The following is a 15,735-nucleotide window of genomic DNA, read 5'->3' on the forward strand; positions in this document are numbered from 1 at the left end:
CTCCGAGGGGCCCCTCGGAGGGGGCGTTCCCAGAGACCCACCCCAGGCCTCCCCCCAAAGGGCTACGGAACTCGGCCCCCCAGGGTGCCTGCGCCCCCCCACCCCGGTGAGGACTGAGCCCCAAGGCTGAGCTGGGCCATGGGGGGCCGTGACAATGTCGCAGCCCCCCGAGTCGGCCGTGGCCGCTTCCTGGCCTTGATGCTTCGCTGCAGACCCTCGAGACGCGCCTCCCTCCACCCACCCCCCCTCCGTTCTCCCCAGCCCCTCCCGTTGCCCGGCGCATGTGCACTCGCTGTGCCTGGCCCCCCCCTGCTGTCGGTGGAGGGGGAGGGGGGCAACTCGCTCTGGTTCTCTCCTGACGCCCCCGCCCGCCGTGCCCGACTTCTCCCGTGGAGCTGAGTGCAGGCAAGTGGCCGGCGTGGGTGCTGGGCGCGGAGTGGGGGGTCCCGAGGCCGGGTGCGTGCAGGGCTGGGCTGGGCTCGGGGCGGACCTCCCGGCCCCAGCCTGCGTCCCACGGGGGGGCCCTGAGATCGTGTCCCCCAAGGTGCCAGAGCTCCGCTGGACCAGAGCAGGGGAGTGGTCACTGTCCAGGGCCTGGACGGCCCATCTGGGGCAGAGCCAGGGGGTACACATGGGCGGCGGTGCTGCTTTGGGGGTGGCGAGGCCAGGGACACCCTGGGGGCAGCCGCTGGCGTGTCTGCGTGTCCTGTGGCCACCCCCCAGGCCAGTCTGGACTCACTGAGTGTCGGTCCTCAGCCAGCACCAGTCTCGGCAGCTGAGCGAGGATGAGGATGGGGTGTGTGTCCGGGAGGAAGGGGGCGGGCCAGAACAGGTCAGCAGGGAGGGTGGACGGGTCGGGGCAGCTTGAGGGGGCTCGGGTGTGGGTCCACGGTCGGAAAGACCCTCCCACTGCAGCTCGTAGGCAGAACAGGGGCCCCCAGGGGCCGCGTGCTCAGGGGCTCCCATGCAGGTGAAACTTAGGGCCCACCCCGAAGCCCAGGACCAGGATTTGGGGCGCCTGCCGGCCAGACAGGGAGGCGGGTCCAGGTCCAGCCCAGCTGGGTGGCGGGTGGACAGAGCGCCTGACCCCAGACCAGTGAGGGGAGACTCCCGGGCCTGGCCTCACTCCTGCCTCGGCGTCACCCTTGGGAACCTCCCTGTCCACAGTGGCCTTGGGCCAGGCCCCCAAATCCATGAGCCTCTCGGGTGGGGGGGCTCCCTACAGGTGCTCCCAACACTCCAGGCTCCCCGAGGTGCTCCCGACAGTCACCTGTAATCCCACAAGTGCCCCCGGCACCCATTCCCTGCCACTCCCCCGTGCTCCCCTGAGGTGCTCCCAACACTCCCTCATCTCGTGCTGCCCCGGGATGCTCCCGATACTCTCTGTGCTCCCCACATTCTCTCGACACCCGTGGGCCCCCTCAGCACTCCCTGTGCTCCCCGAGGTGCTCCTGACACTCCCCGTGATCCCCCGAGGTGCTCCCGACATTCCCTGTGCTCCCTGAGGTGCTCCTGACACTCCTTCATGCTCCCCTGAGATGTTCCCGATATTCTTTGTGGTCCCCACAGGTGCTCTCGATACCCATGGGGCCCCCCAACACTTCTCATGCTCCCTGAGGTGCTCCCAACACTCCCTGTACTCCCTTGAGGGGCTCCTGACACTCCCGTGCTCCCCTGAGGTGCTCCCGACACTCCCCCGTGCTCCCCCGAGGTGCTCCTCGGAGGTGCTCCTGACACTCCCCCGTGTTCCCCCAAGGTGCTCCCGACACTCCCCCGTGCTCCCCCGAGGTGCTCCTCGGAGGTGCTCCCGACACTCCCCATGCTCCCCCGAGGTGCTCCCGACACTCCCCATGCTCCCCCGAGGTGCTCCCCCGTGCTCCCCCGAGGTGCTCCCGACACTCCCCGTGCTCCCCCGAGGTGCTCCCGACACTCCCCGTGCTCCCCCGAGGTGCTCCCGACACTCCCCGTGCTCCCCACAGGTGCACCTGCTGAAGGACCAGCTGGCGGCGGAGGCGGCGGCGCGGCTGGAGGCGCAGGCGCGCGTGCACCAGCTGCTGCTGCAGAACAAGGACCTGCTGCAGCACATCGCGGTGCTGGTGCGCCAGGTGCAGGAGCTGGAGCTGAAGGTGGCCGGCCGGAGCGCCAGTAAGCAGCGCGCGTGCGCACGCGGGTGTCGATTCCCCCCCCAGACCTCGGCCCCGCCCACCCAGACCCGGCCCCGCCCACTCAGACCCCGGCCCCGCCCACTCAGACCCCTGCCCCGCCCACCCAGAGCCCTTGCCACACCCACCCAGACCCGGCCCCGCCCACCCAGAGCCCTTGCCACACCCACCCAGACCTCGGCCCCGCCCACCCAGACCCGGCCCCGCCCACCCAGAGCCCTTGCCACACCCACCCAGACCCCGGCCCCGCCCACCCAGACCCGGCCCCGCCCACCCAGACCCGGCCCCGCCCACCCAGACCCGGCCCCGCCCACCCAGAGCCCTTGCCCCGCCCACCCAGACCCGGCCCCGCCCACCCAGAGCCCGGCCCCGCCCACCCGGGTCCACCTGCCCACTCGGCGTGGGGGCGGTGGGGGTGGCCGCCTCCCGGGCCGCCCGCGCCTGACCGCCTTGTCCCCCGCAGCGGGCTCGCAGGACAGCCTCCTGGAGATCACCTTCCGGCCGGGCGGCCTCCCGGTGCTCTGCGACCGCGCCACGCCCAAGCCCGAGGAGCTGCCCTCGCCCCCGCCGGGCGCCGGCCTGGACCCGCCGCCGGGCAGCCCGCTAGGTAGGCGCGCGCGCTGGGTGCGGCTCGAGTGTTTCCGCTTCCCGCGCGCCCGCGACGACCCCGACGACCCCCGGGCCCCGCTGCCCGGCGGCCTGGAGCTCTTCAGGTTCCGCGAGTCGGGCATCGCCTCGGAGTACGAGGACGGGTCCACCACGGAGGAGAGCGAGGAGCCGGACAGCTGGTCGCCCGCCGGGCTGCCCCGCCTGCTGCACGTGCTGCCCCGCCAGGAGCTGGGCGACGGCCTGGACGACGAGGTGGCCGTGTAGGGGCGGCCGGGCAGCGGGCAGCGGCGGGCAGGCGGGCCTGGACAGTGGGTGGACGCCCACTGTGGACGGCCGAGTGACGGGTGAAGGGATCCCAGGGGGCCCCTGCGGCGGCGGGGCAGGGGACAGGGTCCCTCGGGGCCTCCTGGCTGAAGGACCTGCTGCCCCCACTGGCCGTGCCCGGGGGTGACTCGCTCGTGTCCCTGGTGGTCTCAGGCGCTGCCAGGGGGCCGCCTTTTCGGACCCAGAGTGCCGGGTGGGGCTCGGCCGGGCGGCTCAGGGCCAGGGCTCCGTGCTGGACTCGCCGGACAGGAGAGCACTGCCCGTCTGGTGGCCCTGGATGACTCAGACCCACACCCCCCTACCTGCACTGGCCCGGCCGCTGCCCAGGGTGGGACGCTGACCCTCCTTGAGGGCTCTATAGGTGCCCAGCCATCGTCGTCTGCCCCGGAACTGACCGCGGGGCGTTTTGCTGGACTCGGAGGGCGATGAGGGACCCGGATGCCCGAGCCGTGCCTGTGAGGGGCAGTGGGGCTGCCCCCGGGGACCCCAGCTTTGCTTTCTGAGCCGGAGATGTTCAGAGGGGAAGGGGCCCAGCTCTCTGGCGCCTGGAGACGAGTGTGTGTCTGTGTGTGTCTGTGTGTCTGTGTGTGTCCGTATCTGTGTCTGTGTGTGTTTCTGTATCTCTCTGTGCACGTGTGTGCTCGCGTGTGCACGCGTGATGACACTCGCGTACCTGTGTGCACATGCGTGTGGGAGCGTGTGTGCGTGTCTGCACTCGTATGTGCGTATGCATGTAGGGAACTGCTGGAAATGTGCTGTCAAGTCAGCAGCCGGTCGTGGCCTTGTCCCCCACCCCAGCGTGTGGGGGGGGTGTTGTGCCCTAAGTCGGGGGGCCGGGGGGGCCCAGCCATGAGAAACGGCCCTCCCGGCGCGGGTGTGGTGTGGGGAGCCGGCCCGCGTGTCCCTCACACGGGTTGCCCCTGTGGTGCCTGGCAGGGTCGGGGTCAGGGTCTGGGGGCCCGGCTGCTGCCCGGGGGTGTCCAGAGTCAGCGGACTCTGTGGGATGACGGTGTCAAGGACTGGGGGGCTGCAAAGGGGACAGGCGGAGGGGACTGGCCGCCTCCGGGGACTGCTGGTGGGACCCAGGGCATGGACAGTGGCCAGGACCCAGTGGTGACCAGGACTCAGGGACTGGACATGATGACTGGGACTTGGGGAGCTGGACATGGTGACCAGAATTCGAGGGATGGATATGGTGACCAGGACCTGGGGAATGGACACAGTGACTGAGACCAAGGCATGGGCATGATGACCGGGACCCGGGAGGTGGACAGGATGATCGGGACCCAGGGAATGGACAGAGTGACTGGGACCCAGGGAATAGACACAGTGACTGAGACCAGGAAATGGACATGGTGACCAGGACCCGGGAGGTGGACATGGTGACTGGGACTTGGGGAGCTGGACATGGTGACCAGAATCTGAGGGATAGACATGGTGACCAGGACCTGGGGAATGATACAGTGACCAGACCCAGGGGCTGGACACAGTGACTGAGACCAGGAAATGGACATGGTGACCAGGACCTGAGGGTTGGACATGGTGACCAGGACCCAGTGGTGACCAAGACCCAGGTGCAGGACATGATGACTGGGACTTGGGGAGCTGGACATGGTGACCAGAATCTGAGGGATAGACATGGTGACCGGGACCTGGGGAATGATACAGTGACCAGACCCAGGGGCTGGACGCGGTGACTGCGACCCAGGGGATGAACACAGTGACTGAGACCAGGAAACGGACATGATGACCAGGACCCAGTGGTGACCGGGACCCAGGGACTGGACATGATGACTGGGTCCTGGGGAATGATACAGTGACCAGACCCAGGGGCTGGACATGGTGACCGCGACCCAGGGGATGACACAGTGACTGAGACCGGGGACCCGGGGGGTGGACAGGGTGACCGGGCCCCGCAGGCAGGAAAGAGCGACCGTCCAGGCCCCGACTGTCCCTCTGCTCTCGGCCCCCGCCTCCTTCCACGCTCTGGGCCCAGCTCGGACCCTGCCCCTCCCGCTGCTTCTCTCTGCTCTTGCTTGGGCCCTGGCCTGCTACCTCCCCTCCCTCCCCGGTTCCTAAGTGCCCTTAGCCGGAGGCGGCCGCTTTGCTCAGTAATAAACTCCTTCCGCAACGGTGCTGGCCTCTCGCTCCGTCTCTCCTGCTCCCGCCCTCGCCCGGCCGTCGGGGGCCACGGGGGGTCGTTTTGGGGTGATCTCGGCGGCTGCTGCGAGGGGTGCTGGGTTCTCTGAGCCCTCAGGCTCGGCCCGTCCCGTCTCTGCCCTCTGGGGTGTCACTTTCGTTCCTCCCTGGGGGAGGGGGGTCTCACTGTCCCCAGACCCTTGGGGTTTCCGCGGGGCCCCTCCCCTCCCCCCTCCGTGCAGGTGGCAGCCCCCACCCCCAGCATCTCCTTGCCAGGACCCCCTGGATTCGTGATTTCTCCTCCGACAGACCGGAGATTGGGAAGCGTTTGTCTGCAGTTTCTGTGTCTCCCGGAGGGGCTGAGCATGGGGGACACAGTGACTTCAGGTCTGGGGGAGGGGAGGAGCGTCTCGCTGGGGGGAAAGCTTCCAGAAGGTTCTTTTTTTTCTTTTTTATTTGATTTTTTTGGCGTCACACCCAGCGATGCTCAGACTCAGGGGTTCCTCTTGGCTCATGCACTCAGGAATCACACCTGGCGGTGCTCAGGGGACCCTATGGGATGCTGGGAATCGAACCCAGGTCGGCCGTGTGCAAGGCCAATGCCCTCCCAGCTGTGCTATGGCTCCAGACCCTCCAGAAGGTTCTTTTGTGTGCCCTCCCCCCGCGCCACTATCCTGGTTGGTGCTGGGAACTGTGTCTGGGGGGATGTCGTGGGTGTGAGTTGGAGGCACTGTCCAACCAACCTCAGCTCCCAGCTGCCCCCCTCCTCCTCCTCTGGGACCCCCCGGGAGGCGGGTTCGAGACCAAGGGCATTTATTGAGCTTTCTCTAGAGACAGAGGGGCTGGCTAGGAGCAGGGCTGGCCACCGGCGCCCGGCCGCGCCCTCTGGCCGCCCCACAGTGCCTTGAGCTTGCGGTAGTAGACACTGCAGCTGAAGCCCTCGCGGGCACCGCTGCGGATGTGGCTCTTGAGCGAGTGCAGGGTCGGGTAAAGGCGGCAGCAGGCCGCGCACTTGTAGCCGCTCTGTTGTACCAGCTGCCCACGGCAGGCGGCCAGGATGTCCCGCGAGGTGACGCTCTCGGGCCGGGCACGGCCGCGCGGGGCCCCGGCGTGCTCCGGGGAGGACGAGGACGAGCCCAGGCTCTCGGCCCCCGCGTCCTCGGCCGGCCAGCCGTCCCCCCGGCCCTCGTCCCAGGGGGCCTCGCGGAAGCCCGAGGCCTCCAGCCGGCTGCCCCGGTCGGCGCACACGAAGTAGCTATAAGGCGAGAACCAGGGCCGGTAGACACTGCACCGACGTCGGGGGGGCTCGCCCGTGTCCAGGGGCCGCTGGTCTGCAAAGGGACGGGGGCTCAGCCGGGCGGGCGGGACCAGAGACCCCCACCCGCACCCCCAAGGCGGCTCCAGCCCAGCCCTTGGCTCGGCCGGCCTCCGAGAGAGGCCAGCGGTCAGCGTGGGCAGCACCGCAGGCGGGGCCTCACCTGGGGTCAGCGTCGGAGTGTCCACGCCGTGGCGGGTGAGGCTGCCGTGGGCCTGGGCCGCCAGGGCCTGCGCGGGGCCGGCCAGCTCCGCGGTGGCCCCCGTCTGAGCATTGTCTGGGCCAGGGGACAGTCGTCCAGGTTGGCCAGATGCTGTCGGGGGACCCCCACATCCATCCCCAGGCTCCAAGGCGCCACCAGAGCTGGGACCACTGAGGCCACCCGCCTGGGCGCAGCTCAGCGCGGGGTGCCCATTGCTGTGACACAGAAACTGGGGGACCCCCAAGCTCTGCCCGTGACCCCCCAGGAACCAGTATCCGTGATGCAAACACCCCTGACCCCCAAGGGCCAATTCATCCCGGCACGCCCCTTTGCCCCCCAGTGGGGCTGGGCATGGGGTGTGGAGTAGCCCCCTGCCTTCCTGGGGTTCAGGGGGCCCACCCGGGGCGCTGTGATGGGCAGGGGTGGGCGAACCCTCGCCTTGCTCCCCGTGCTCCCCGAGTGCTCCTCCCGGGAGCACCCACAGCTCCCCACATGGGAGCCCCGCCAACACGGCCCGTTGCCCCTTTGCAGAGAAGAAACCACAACCCAGCACCCCTTCACCCCCCACCGTGGGCGTCCGGCACCCACCCGCTGGGGGTCGCCACTCGGCTCCGGAGGGGAGAGGGGCCGCTTACCCGGGTGTCGCTTGGAAAACATTTTCTCTCCCGGCTGGCCCGGCTCGGCGGGGCCTGCGGAGACCGGGGAGACGCGGTTCTCAGCCAGGGGCCAGCCGCGGCACCGCGGGGACCCACCCCCGTCCCCCACTCTGGCCCGTACCTGGCAGGCTGGTGGGGGGGGAGGACGTGGCGTCCTGGAGGGTGCTCAGGGACGGGGAGAGCCGTGGGCCCGAGATGCTGAGGAGAGAGAATTCTTCCATGCCTGGCATCACGCCCTGGCTCCCACCAGCCCCTGCGTTGCCGCGTCGATGGGCATTCTGTGTCCAGCTGACATCACAAGACAGCGCGGTTCCAGCCGCCCGGCCGGTGCAGACCCCCGGTCCTCACTGCTGTCTCCCCTGCCCGCTTTTTTTGTTCGGGGGGGGTTCACACCCGGCGATGCTCAGGACTGACTTCCGGCAGGCTCGGGGCGGGAGCCGGGTTGGGGGGACCCTACGGGATGCCGGGGATCGAACCTGGGTCAGCCGTGTGCAAGGCCAACGCCCTCCCCACTGTGCTATAGATCCGACCCTGTTTGCTTTTCTTTTTTTTTTTTTTTCTGCTTTTTTTTGGGGGTTCACACCTGGCGATGTATAGGGATTACTCCTGGCTCTGCACTCAGGAATCGCTCCTGGCGGTGCTCAGGGGACCCCATGGGATGCTGGGAATCGAACCCGGGTCGGCCGCGTGCAAGGCAAACGCCCTCCCCGCTGTGCTATCACTCCAGCCCCAAGTTTTTGCTTTTTTTTTTTTCCTCCTGCTCCGCTCTCTGCAAATCTGATCCTCCGTCCACTTCTCTTTCCGGTCCCGGATTCAGGGGGACGTTTGTCCCGTGCGGGGGTGCCCCGAGCATGGCGGGTTCCAGACGGGGCTCCGAGCACTGGCCTGGCCTTGGAAGGACTCTGGGGCACACAGGGTCGCCAGGACCTGGACGGGTTGTATGCAGACCCCACACCCGCTCTTTCTCTGCTGTCGGCTTTCTGGCTGGGCCCGTGGGCCACGGGGGTGCCTGGTGGTGGCCGCTCAGGGTGACCCTCGGCCAGAGGGGCTGGGGGCCGAGCCGGGGGCCTGGAGCTTGCCCGGTGCCCGCAGCCCCCAGCCCTGCCCCCCGCAGTGCCCACCTCTGACTTTCTGTGCTGGCTTCTCCGCCTCCCTCTCTGCTCTGTCGCCACGCTAGCTCCGTCCACTCGGAAGGTAAGTCCTGGACCCTCTGGGGCACGCTTCCTGCCCACGGGGCCCAGGGGGTGCGCCCGGTGCTGACCCTCTGCTGGGATGCTGGACTCAGGGCCAGGGGCGGCTTCCCCCCATCCCGACGGACCGGCCACATGACCCTCTGGAAGGGTTACGAACGGGGCCGGACGGGGCCTGTCCCCGGGGTCACCTGGGCACCTCTCGCCTGGACACGGGGCTAGGGATTCCGACGGGGGCCTCCCCAACGGGGGCCAGCATGTGTCCCCTCGGCTCCGGGCCCTTGCACACGGGGCAGGTGGGCGGTGCACAGGGAACTGTGGTACCCCGGGCAGTGCATCCTGGGGCACCCCAGCTGGGCGTGGGGTCCCACGCATGAGTGGCCACTTGTCTGTTGTTCCCCTGGCTGGGGCAGCCCCCTGGACGTGGAGTTGCGTGTCCCCCCTGTGTCTGGCTCTCCCGGCATGTTGACCTGGACGGGGCGGGTGGGGGGGTCTGCATGGACGCCGTCGGCTGTAGATCTGGGGCTCCCGGCCGAGACGGTGTGGGGTGAGAAATGCTTAGGGGACCGTCGCTCCCCGAGGGACAGGGACCCCTGCCCTGCCCCCCACCCCGGGTAGGGCTCGGCGGGGCCCTGACCTCAGACCTCAGCGGCCTCCCACTGCCCCGGGGTGGGTGTGGGCGTCGGGCAGTGTGTAAACGCTCTCTCTCTTCCCTCCTGCTGCGAGCCCCTTCGAGCTCAGGTAAGACCCCCAGCGCCGGCTGCATGCAGGGGCGGGGACGCCGCCTCGGGAGGGGCCTCAGGGTCCCCAGCCGACGGGGGCGCCTGGCCCTGCAGGACCACCCGGGAGTGTTGGTCCTGTGGGCTGGGGCCGTGGCTCCGTGGCTTTAAGTCTGTCCAGGAAACCGCTGGACAAGGCAGGGTGAGTGGCCACGTCTGCTCCGCTGTACTCGGGACTGGAGCCCAGGGGTCACTGTGGGCCCCCGAGAGCACAGCGGACGGGTGACAAGGTGCTCAGCTCGGACAAGGCCGACCAGGATTCGGTCCCCGGCAGCAAACCCATACCTGGGGATACTCAGGGCTGACTCTTCAATCTGTGCTCAGGGCTGAGTCCTGCCTCAGTGCTCAGGGCTCACTTCTGGCTCTGTGCTCAGGGCTGACTCGTGGCAGTGCTCAGGGATGACTCCCGGCAGTGCTCAGGGATGACTCTTGGTTCTGTGCTCAGGGCTGACTCCTGGCTCAGTGCTTGGGGATCACTCCTGGCTCTGTGCTCAGGGCTGACTCCTAGCTCAGTGCTCAGGGCTCACTCCTGGCTCAGTGCTCGGAGATCACTCCTGGCTCAGGGCTCTCTCCTGGCTTTGCTCAGTGCTGACTCCTGGCCCAGTGCTCTGAGATCACTCCCGGCTCAGGGCTGACTTCTGGCTCTGTGCTCAGGGCTGACTCCTGGCTCAGTGCTCAGGGACCACTCCTGGCTCAGTGCTCAGAGCTTACTCCTGGTGGGGCTCAAGGGAGTTCAGACAGGGCAGGCCCTGAGAAGTGAGTTCAGGGAGAGGCCTCTTGGCAGGACCTGAGCCCTGTCCTGTGGGTGTCGGGATCCCCGGGCACCCAGCCTGAGCCACCCCACCCGGGAGCGCCTCAGGCAGGGCAGAGCTGGGCTCTGAGCCCACTCTGGGAAGACCCCCGAGTCCTCCCCACTCCTGCCCGGGCCTTCCTCCTCCTCCTCCTCCTCAGGCAGAGCCGAGGTCCTCGGGGGCGTGAGAACTCAGGGGTCTGGGTCCTGGGGGCCGCCAGCTCCCCTCCGCAGCTTCTGCCCCTGTGTCTGTGCCAACGTGGGCACCCGGGGCTACCCCGCCCCACCCTTGTCCTGTCCGGACGGAAAGCACCTGCTCAGAACTCGGACTCGGAAGGTGGGAGGTTCTGGAATGTTCCTGCCCTCTGCCCTCCGCCCACTGTCTTTCCCCCTTGTCCCCAGTTGACCACGGCATGTTCCAGAACCTGAACGCGGCGCTCACGCCCAAGCTGCCGGCCAGCCGCTCCGTCCCGGTGCTGTCCAGGCCCCAGGCCCCCCGCGCCGCCTCCCTGGGCCCCCCTGAGCCCGCCGGGCCCGGGCTGTGGGGGGGGCAGCGGCCAGCACCTCCGGAACCTGGGCCGCGCCGTGGGGGCCAAGGTGAACGACCTCCTGCGGAGGAAGGAGCCCGGGGGGCCGGGGGCCACGGAGGTCAACGCACCCACCGGCGCCCAGCCGGCCCGAGCCGAGGACACTGTGTCCGAGAAGGAGGACGAGCAGGGGTGAGTGTCCACAGCACCTCCCGGTGCCCCCATCCCTTCCCCTGGCGCGGGGAGGGAGGGGTCAGGGTTCAAGGTCAGCGGGGGTCAGCCGCGTCCGTTGCCTCTGCCCGCAGCCTGGCCGCCCCGGAGGCCTTTCCCCGGCTGGAGCCGCCGCCCGCTGCCCCCAGGAAGCGGGTCTCGAGGGCCCTGAAGACCCCCCAGGACATGCTCATCTCCTCACAGCCTGTGCTCAGCGGCCTGGACGGGGACCTCGAGCTGTCCCCGGGGCGGCCCCCGGACCCCCCGCCCGCCCCCGCGGACGGCCCGGACAGGGACCCCGCGGTGCCCAACGGGGACGTGCCCGACCTGCTGCACCAGGACGGCCAGGACGCGCCCCCCGCCGCCGGGGACCCCCGCAGAGACAGCCTGGGCGCCCCCGGGTCCCCTCGGGCGCGGACCCCCAGCCTGGACCCGGAGGCGCCGCACCCAGACCTGCTGGCCTTCGAGTAGCCCCGCGCCCTCCCCGCGGGGACCGTGTCTGTGGGAGAATGGGGTCGCCCCCCCTCGCCCTGCCCCTGCACCCTCTCCTCCCTCCTCCCTCCACCCCGCGCCCTGCTAGCTCCACCCCTGCACCCTCCTGGCTCCACCCCTGCGCCCTCTCCTCGCTCCACCCCTGCACCCTCCTCACTCTGCCTCTGCACCCTCTCCTCTGCCTCTGCTTCTCCTTCTTCCTCCTCACTCCACCCCTGCCCTCTGCTAGCTCTGCCCCTGTGCCCTCCTGGCTCCACCCCTGCACCCTCCTGGCTTCGCCCCTGCACCCTCCTGGCTTCGCCCCTGCACCCTCCTGGCTTCACCCCTGCGCCCTCCTGGCTCCACCCCTGCACTCTCTCCTCACCCTCACCGCGGGCGTCTGTGGGAGGGCTGGGGGTCGGCCCTGCGCCCCTGTGGTGTGAGCTCAGCCCTGTCCCCAGAGTGTGGGCTGGGCATGAGGACGGAGTCTGCAGGCCCCTCTCGGCCATGTCCCTCACACCCCAGCCTCTCCCGGACAGCCAGCAGGTCCCGCTGGGGACCAGGCTGCAGGACAGATTGGCTTGATGACGGGGACACCCCAGAAAGCCCCCCCTAAACCAGCCCACCCCTGTCCCCCAGCTTCTGCCTTCTGGGGTGGGAGGTGACCTGAGCCCCCAGGAGCCCTGTCTGACCAGATGGAAGCCCAGGAGGGTCTGCTCGGGGTCCCCAGGGATGGGAGGGGGTGCCATCCCGTGCCGTGTGCAGTCGGGACTAGACCCCCCCCCCCCCAGAACTGGATCGTGGAGAGCCACTGCTCCTGGGGCGGACACTCAGGCCCCGCCCCATGAGGTCCTGAGACAGGCTCCGCCCTATGAGGTAGGGGGAAATGCTTGCTCAGGCCCCGCCCTATGAGGTCCCGGGATAGGCTTAGCCCTGTGTGGTCTGGGGAAAAGGCTTGTTCAGGCCCCTCCCCATGAGGTCCCACAATAGGCTCCGCCCTGTGAGGTCTGGGGAAAAGGCTTGATCAGGCCCCGCCCCGTGAGGTCCCAGGATCGGCTGTGCTCGCCCCATGAGGTTCCAGGACGGGCTCCGCCCTATGAGGTCTGGGGGAAAAAAATCTTCCTCAGGCCCCGCCCCATGAGGTCCTGAGACAGGCTCCGCCCTATGAGGTAGGGGGGGAAATGCTTGCTCAGGCCCCGCCCTATGAGGTCCCGGGATAGGCTTAGCCCTGTGAGGTCTGGGGAAAAGGCTTGTTCAGGCCCCGCCCCGTGAGGTCCCAGGATCAGCTGTGCTCGCCCCATGAGGTTCCAGGACGGGCTCCGCCCTATGAGGTCTGGGGAAAAAAAGCTTCCTCAGGCCCCGCCCCATGAGGTCCCGCGATAGGCTCCGCCCTGTGAGGTCTGGGGAGAAGGCTTGCTCAGGCCCCGCCCCATGAGGTCCCGGGATAGGCTGTGCTCAGGCCCAGCCGCATGAGGTTTCAGGACAGGCTCCGCCCTATGAGGTCCCAGGACAGGCTCGTTGGGCCCCGCCCCATGAGGTCCCAGGACAGGCTCCGCCCAATGAGGTCCCTGCACGAGCTGTGCTCTCCGCCCTTCAATGCCCATCTGCCTCGCTGCCCCCAGGTTCGCTGGGGGTACACGGCGCCTGGCGCCCCCACATTCCAGCTGTTTAGACCCACCCCCTCTCCTGCCCATCCTCCCTCGGGACCCCGATTACCTCCGCCGGCCCGCGTGGGACCGGACCTTGCCCTGGTTTCTGGGAACCCCCTGGCCTTACGCGTGCACGGACAGGCACGTGCACTGTGGCCTTGCGTGATCTCGGGCCCCCGTTGTGCTTCCAGAACCTTCAGCCGCCCGCCCGGCCCCGAGCTTTGGTCCCGAGGGTCGCGGCCCGGCGGGTCCAGGTGCTTGTGCGGGTTTTTCTATTTATATTTTTTCGTGGCGTCCCGGCAATAAAAGCACGTTGGGCCTTGCTGGTGTCTCGGCTGTCCGGGGCCCCTGGGGACCCCCGGGAGGTCCTTGGCTGCGCCCCCAGACCCCCCGCGAGCTGCCCCTCCGCGCCCCCCGCGGCTTTGCACGCCCCCCAGCAGCCTCCAGTTAATGAGAAAATTCCTGGGCGCTGGCCCCGGCCCGGCCGCCAAGACAAGTCTTCTTTGTGGTGGACTCAGCCCCAGCTGTCACCGCCATCCGCACCATGTCCAGGGACCCCGGCGGTGGGGGCAGGGGGGCGGCCAGCGTGTCCCTTGGAAGGACCCAGCCCCAGAGGCCCAGGGAAGCCCCCCACCCCGAATAGGGAATTTTACTGCCCACGCAGCCCCGCCTCCCGCTGCTACTTCCGGTCAGTCCTGGCGCTCCCAGGTCTGATGCACACTGGGCCTGGTGGGCTGCGTCCACCCCCAGCACGGGCCGCCCGGCACGAGGCTGCATCCCCCTGGGGCCCAGATGCGACCGCGGAGAACCTTAGCCAGGTAGGTCCAAGCCCCCGGGACCAGGCACCCCTGAGCTGACCCCTGAAGGCCTCGGGTGGGCGCCTGGCCCTGGCCTTTGGGAACAAGGTGCAGCAGAGGTTTGGGGTGTCCACTTGCCAGGAGCCCCCTGGCCAGCTTGCCGCCCCCCAGTAGGAGAGACGGAGCCCACCAGGGCGGCTGCAGTGCCCCTGAAACAGCGTGCGTGCAAGTATGCAAAAGGGCGAGTGTGCAAAGGGGCGTGCAAGTGCGTGCTTGCCAAGTGTGCAATTGTGCAGCCGTGCGTGCGTGCACGCGGCGGGCCTGGTTCCCCGGAGATTCTTGGTCACAGCAGTGACAGGCCCGACCCAGCCGCGTCTGGCCTCTGGTGGCCTCTGGTGGCCGGTCCTCGCCACTGCACCCTCGTTTCCGCAAGGGGCAATTGCCCAAAAAGAAGAAAAAAACAACCCCCCCCCCCAAAAAAAAACACCCAAAAACCAAAAAAGCAACGCCTTGGCTCCAATTTCTGGACGCTTATTATTTTCCTGAGAGCATTGGACAAGTACATGAAATTAAAAAAAAAAAATGAAAAGGAGGGGACGTTTTGTAACTGCATTCCAACAGGAGAACATAGGAAAGGTTTTTTTGGTGGTGTGTGTGTGTGTGTGTGTGTGTGTGTGTGTGTGAGGGGAGGGTGTTTCCTCAAGATTTAAGGTCTAGAAAAAAGGCCGGAGGGACAGCACAGCGGGGAGGGCGCTTGCCTTGCAGGTTTTCAACCCGGGTCGGACCCCCGGCACCCCATAGGGTCCCCTGAGTCCACCAGCAGTGCAGAGCCAGGAGTCAGCCCTGAGCACTGCCGGGTGTGGCTCCCCCCATAATAATAAAAATAAAAATAATAATGGAACACTGGGGTCCACAGACCACTGCCAGGGGTCACTCGAGCACAGGTCTGGGTCGGGGTGGGGGACAGGAGCCACTGTCCACTGGCGTGAGGTGTGGACTCGGGATCAAGCGCATGGACTGAGCACGCAGGCATGTAGGGGGTGAAGAGGAGAGGAAGGGGGTCCCAGGGTGCATCTCTGTTCTCCCTCTGGGTTGGCCCAGGCGGGCTGGGGGGACACGTGCCATCCTGGCAGGGCAGCTGCCCGCTGAGCCCCCAAGTGTCCAGCCCCTCCTCCCGCTCCCTCTTCAGCTTGCACTGGCCGAGAAATGGGCGCCAGGTCCCAAGAAGTCCCGTGTCTGAGTCAGCGTGGAAAGTTCTAGAACCGATGGTCTGGCCCGATGGTCTTCTGACACACGCAGAGTCACTCCACTGAGCCCAGAAGCGGCCACTGAGCGTAGTTTGGTGCCAAGGTGATGCAGAAAACACTGGTCCATACACATGTGTGCGGGGTGGGGGGGTAGGGGTGACCCCCAGAGCAGGCAAGCATTGGGGGCTCGGTTGCCCGGACCCCCGTGGCCCACCCATTCACTGCATTTATCGTGGCCTCTCGGCAGTCACCACAGAGCACTGGGGTCCCCCAGATGGTTTCACGTGGGGCCACCAGGCGGGTCTCAGCACGGTGGCTGGGCACGGCGGGTTCTCAGGCCTCCCGGGGAAGTGGATGGGACGTTGGCCACCAGGCAGGAGAACAGGAAGAGAAATAACACCCGGGCGCGTGGGTGGGCATGGCCCCAGCAGGGCTCGACAGCTTGTGCAAAGTGGGCTTCGTGCAGACCCTCATTTCTGCAACGGGGCAGGCGGCCAGGGGGATTTCATGGCCCTGGGTTGGGGGGGCAGTTGGCTGGGGGGGAGGGTGGTTGCCAGGGCTGAGGAGAGGGGCCCCCCAGGGTCTCCACCAAGACCAGCCTAGGTGGTCCCAGGCCCCTGAGCTCCATGACACAGCCTGGCTCGCAGGGAGACCCCCCTGCCCCAACC

The 15,735-nt window shown here is 68.1% G+C and overlaps 3 protein-coding genes across 3 annotated transcripts in view; 2 read left to right on the forward strand and 1 right to left on the reverse strand.

The window, feature by feature from the left end:
- NOS1AP (nitric oxide synthase 1 adaptor protein) overlaps window positions 1-3,035 on the forward strand; it is a 37,354-nt gene extending 34,319 nt beyond the window's left edge. Inside the window, exons 9-10 of the mRNA XM_056137771.1 lie at window positions 1,980-2,145; window positions 2,626-3,035. Coding sequence (XP_055993746.1) covers window positions 1,980-2,145; window positions 2,626-3,035 — 576 coding nt within the window. The remainder of the gene's footprint in view (window positions 1-1,979; window positions 2,146-2,625) is intronic.
- A 3,045-nt stretch (window positions 3,036-6,080) lies between these two features.
- On the reverse strand, window positions 6,081-7,720 carry SPATA46 (spermatogenesis associated 46). Its single transcript, XM_056137827.1, has 4 exons — window positions 7,529-7,720; window positions 7,387-7,440; window positions 6,713-6,826; window positions 6,081-6,565 (listed from the first exon to the last, which is right to left on the reverse strand). The coding sequence occupies exons 1-4, from the start codon at window positions 7,635-7,637 to the stop codon at window positions 6,081-6,083; spliced, it is 762 nt and encodes a 253-aa protein (XP_055993802.1). The 5' UTR covers window positions 7,638-7,720.
- Window positions 7,721-9,094: 1,374 nt separating this feature from the next.
- On the forward strand, window positions 9,095-11,446 carry CUNH1orf226 (chromosome unknown C1orf226 homolog). Its single transcript, XM_056137828.1, has 3 exons — window positions 9,095-9,144; window positions 10,616-10,885; window positions 10,999-11,446. The coding sequence occupies exons 1-3, from the start codon at window positions 9,095-9,097 to the stop codon at window positions 11,372-11,374; spliced, it is 696 nt and encodes a 231-aa protein (XP_055993803.1). The 3' UTR covers window positions 11,375-11,446.
- Window positions 11,447-15,735: the final 4,289 nt, after the last annotated feature.

The sequence above is a fragment of the Sorex fumeus genome, unplaced genomic scaffold (assembly GCF_029834395.1).
Source record: "Sorex fumeus unplaced genomic scaffold, SorFum_2.1 ptg000127l, whole genome shotgun sequence".
Taxonomy (NCBI): Eukaryota; Metazoa; Chordata; class Mammalia; order Eulipotyphla; family Soricidae; genus Sorex; species Sorex fumeus.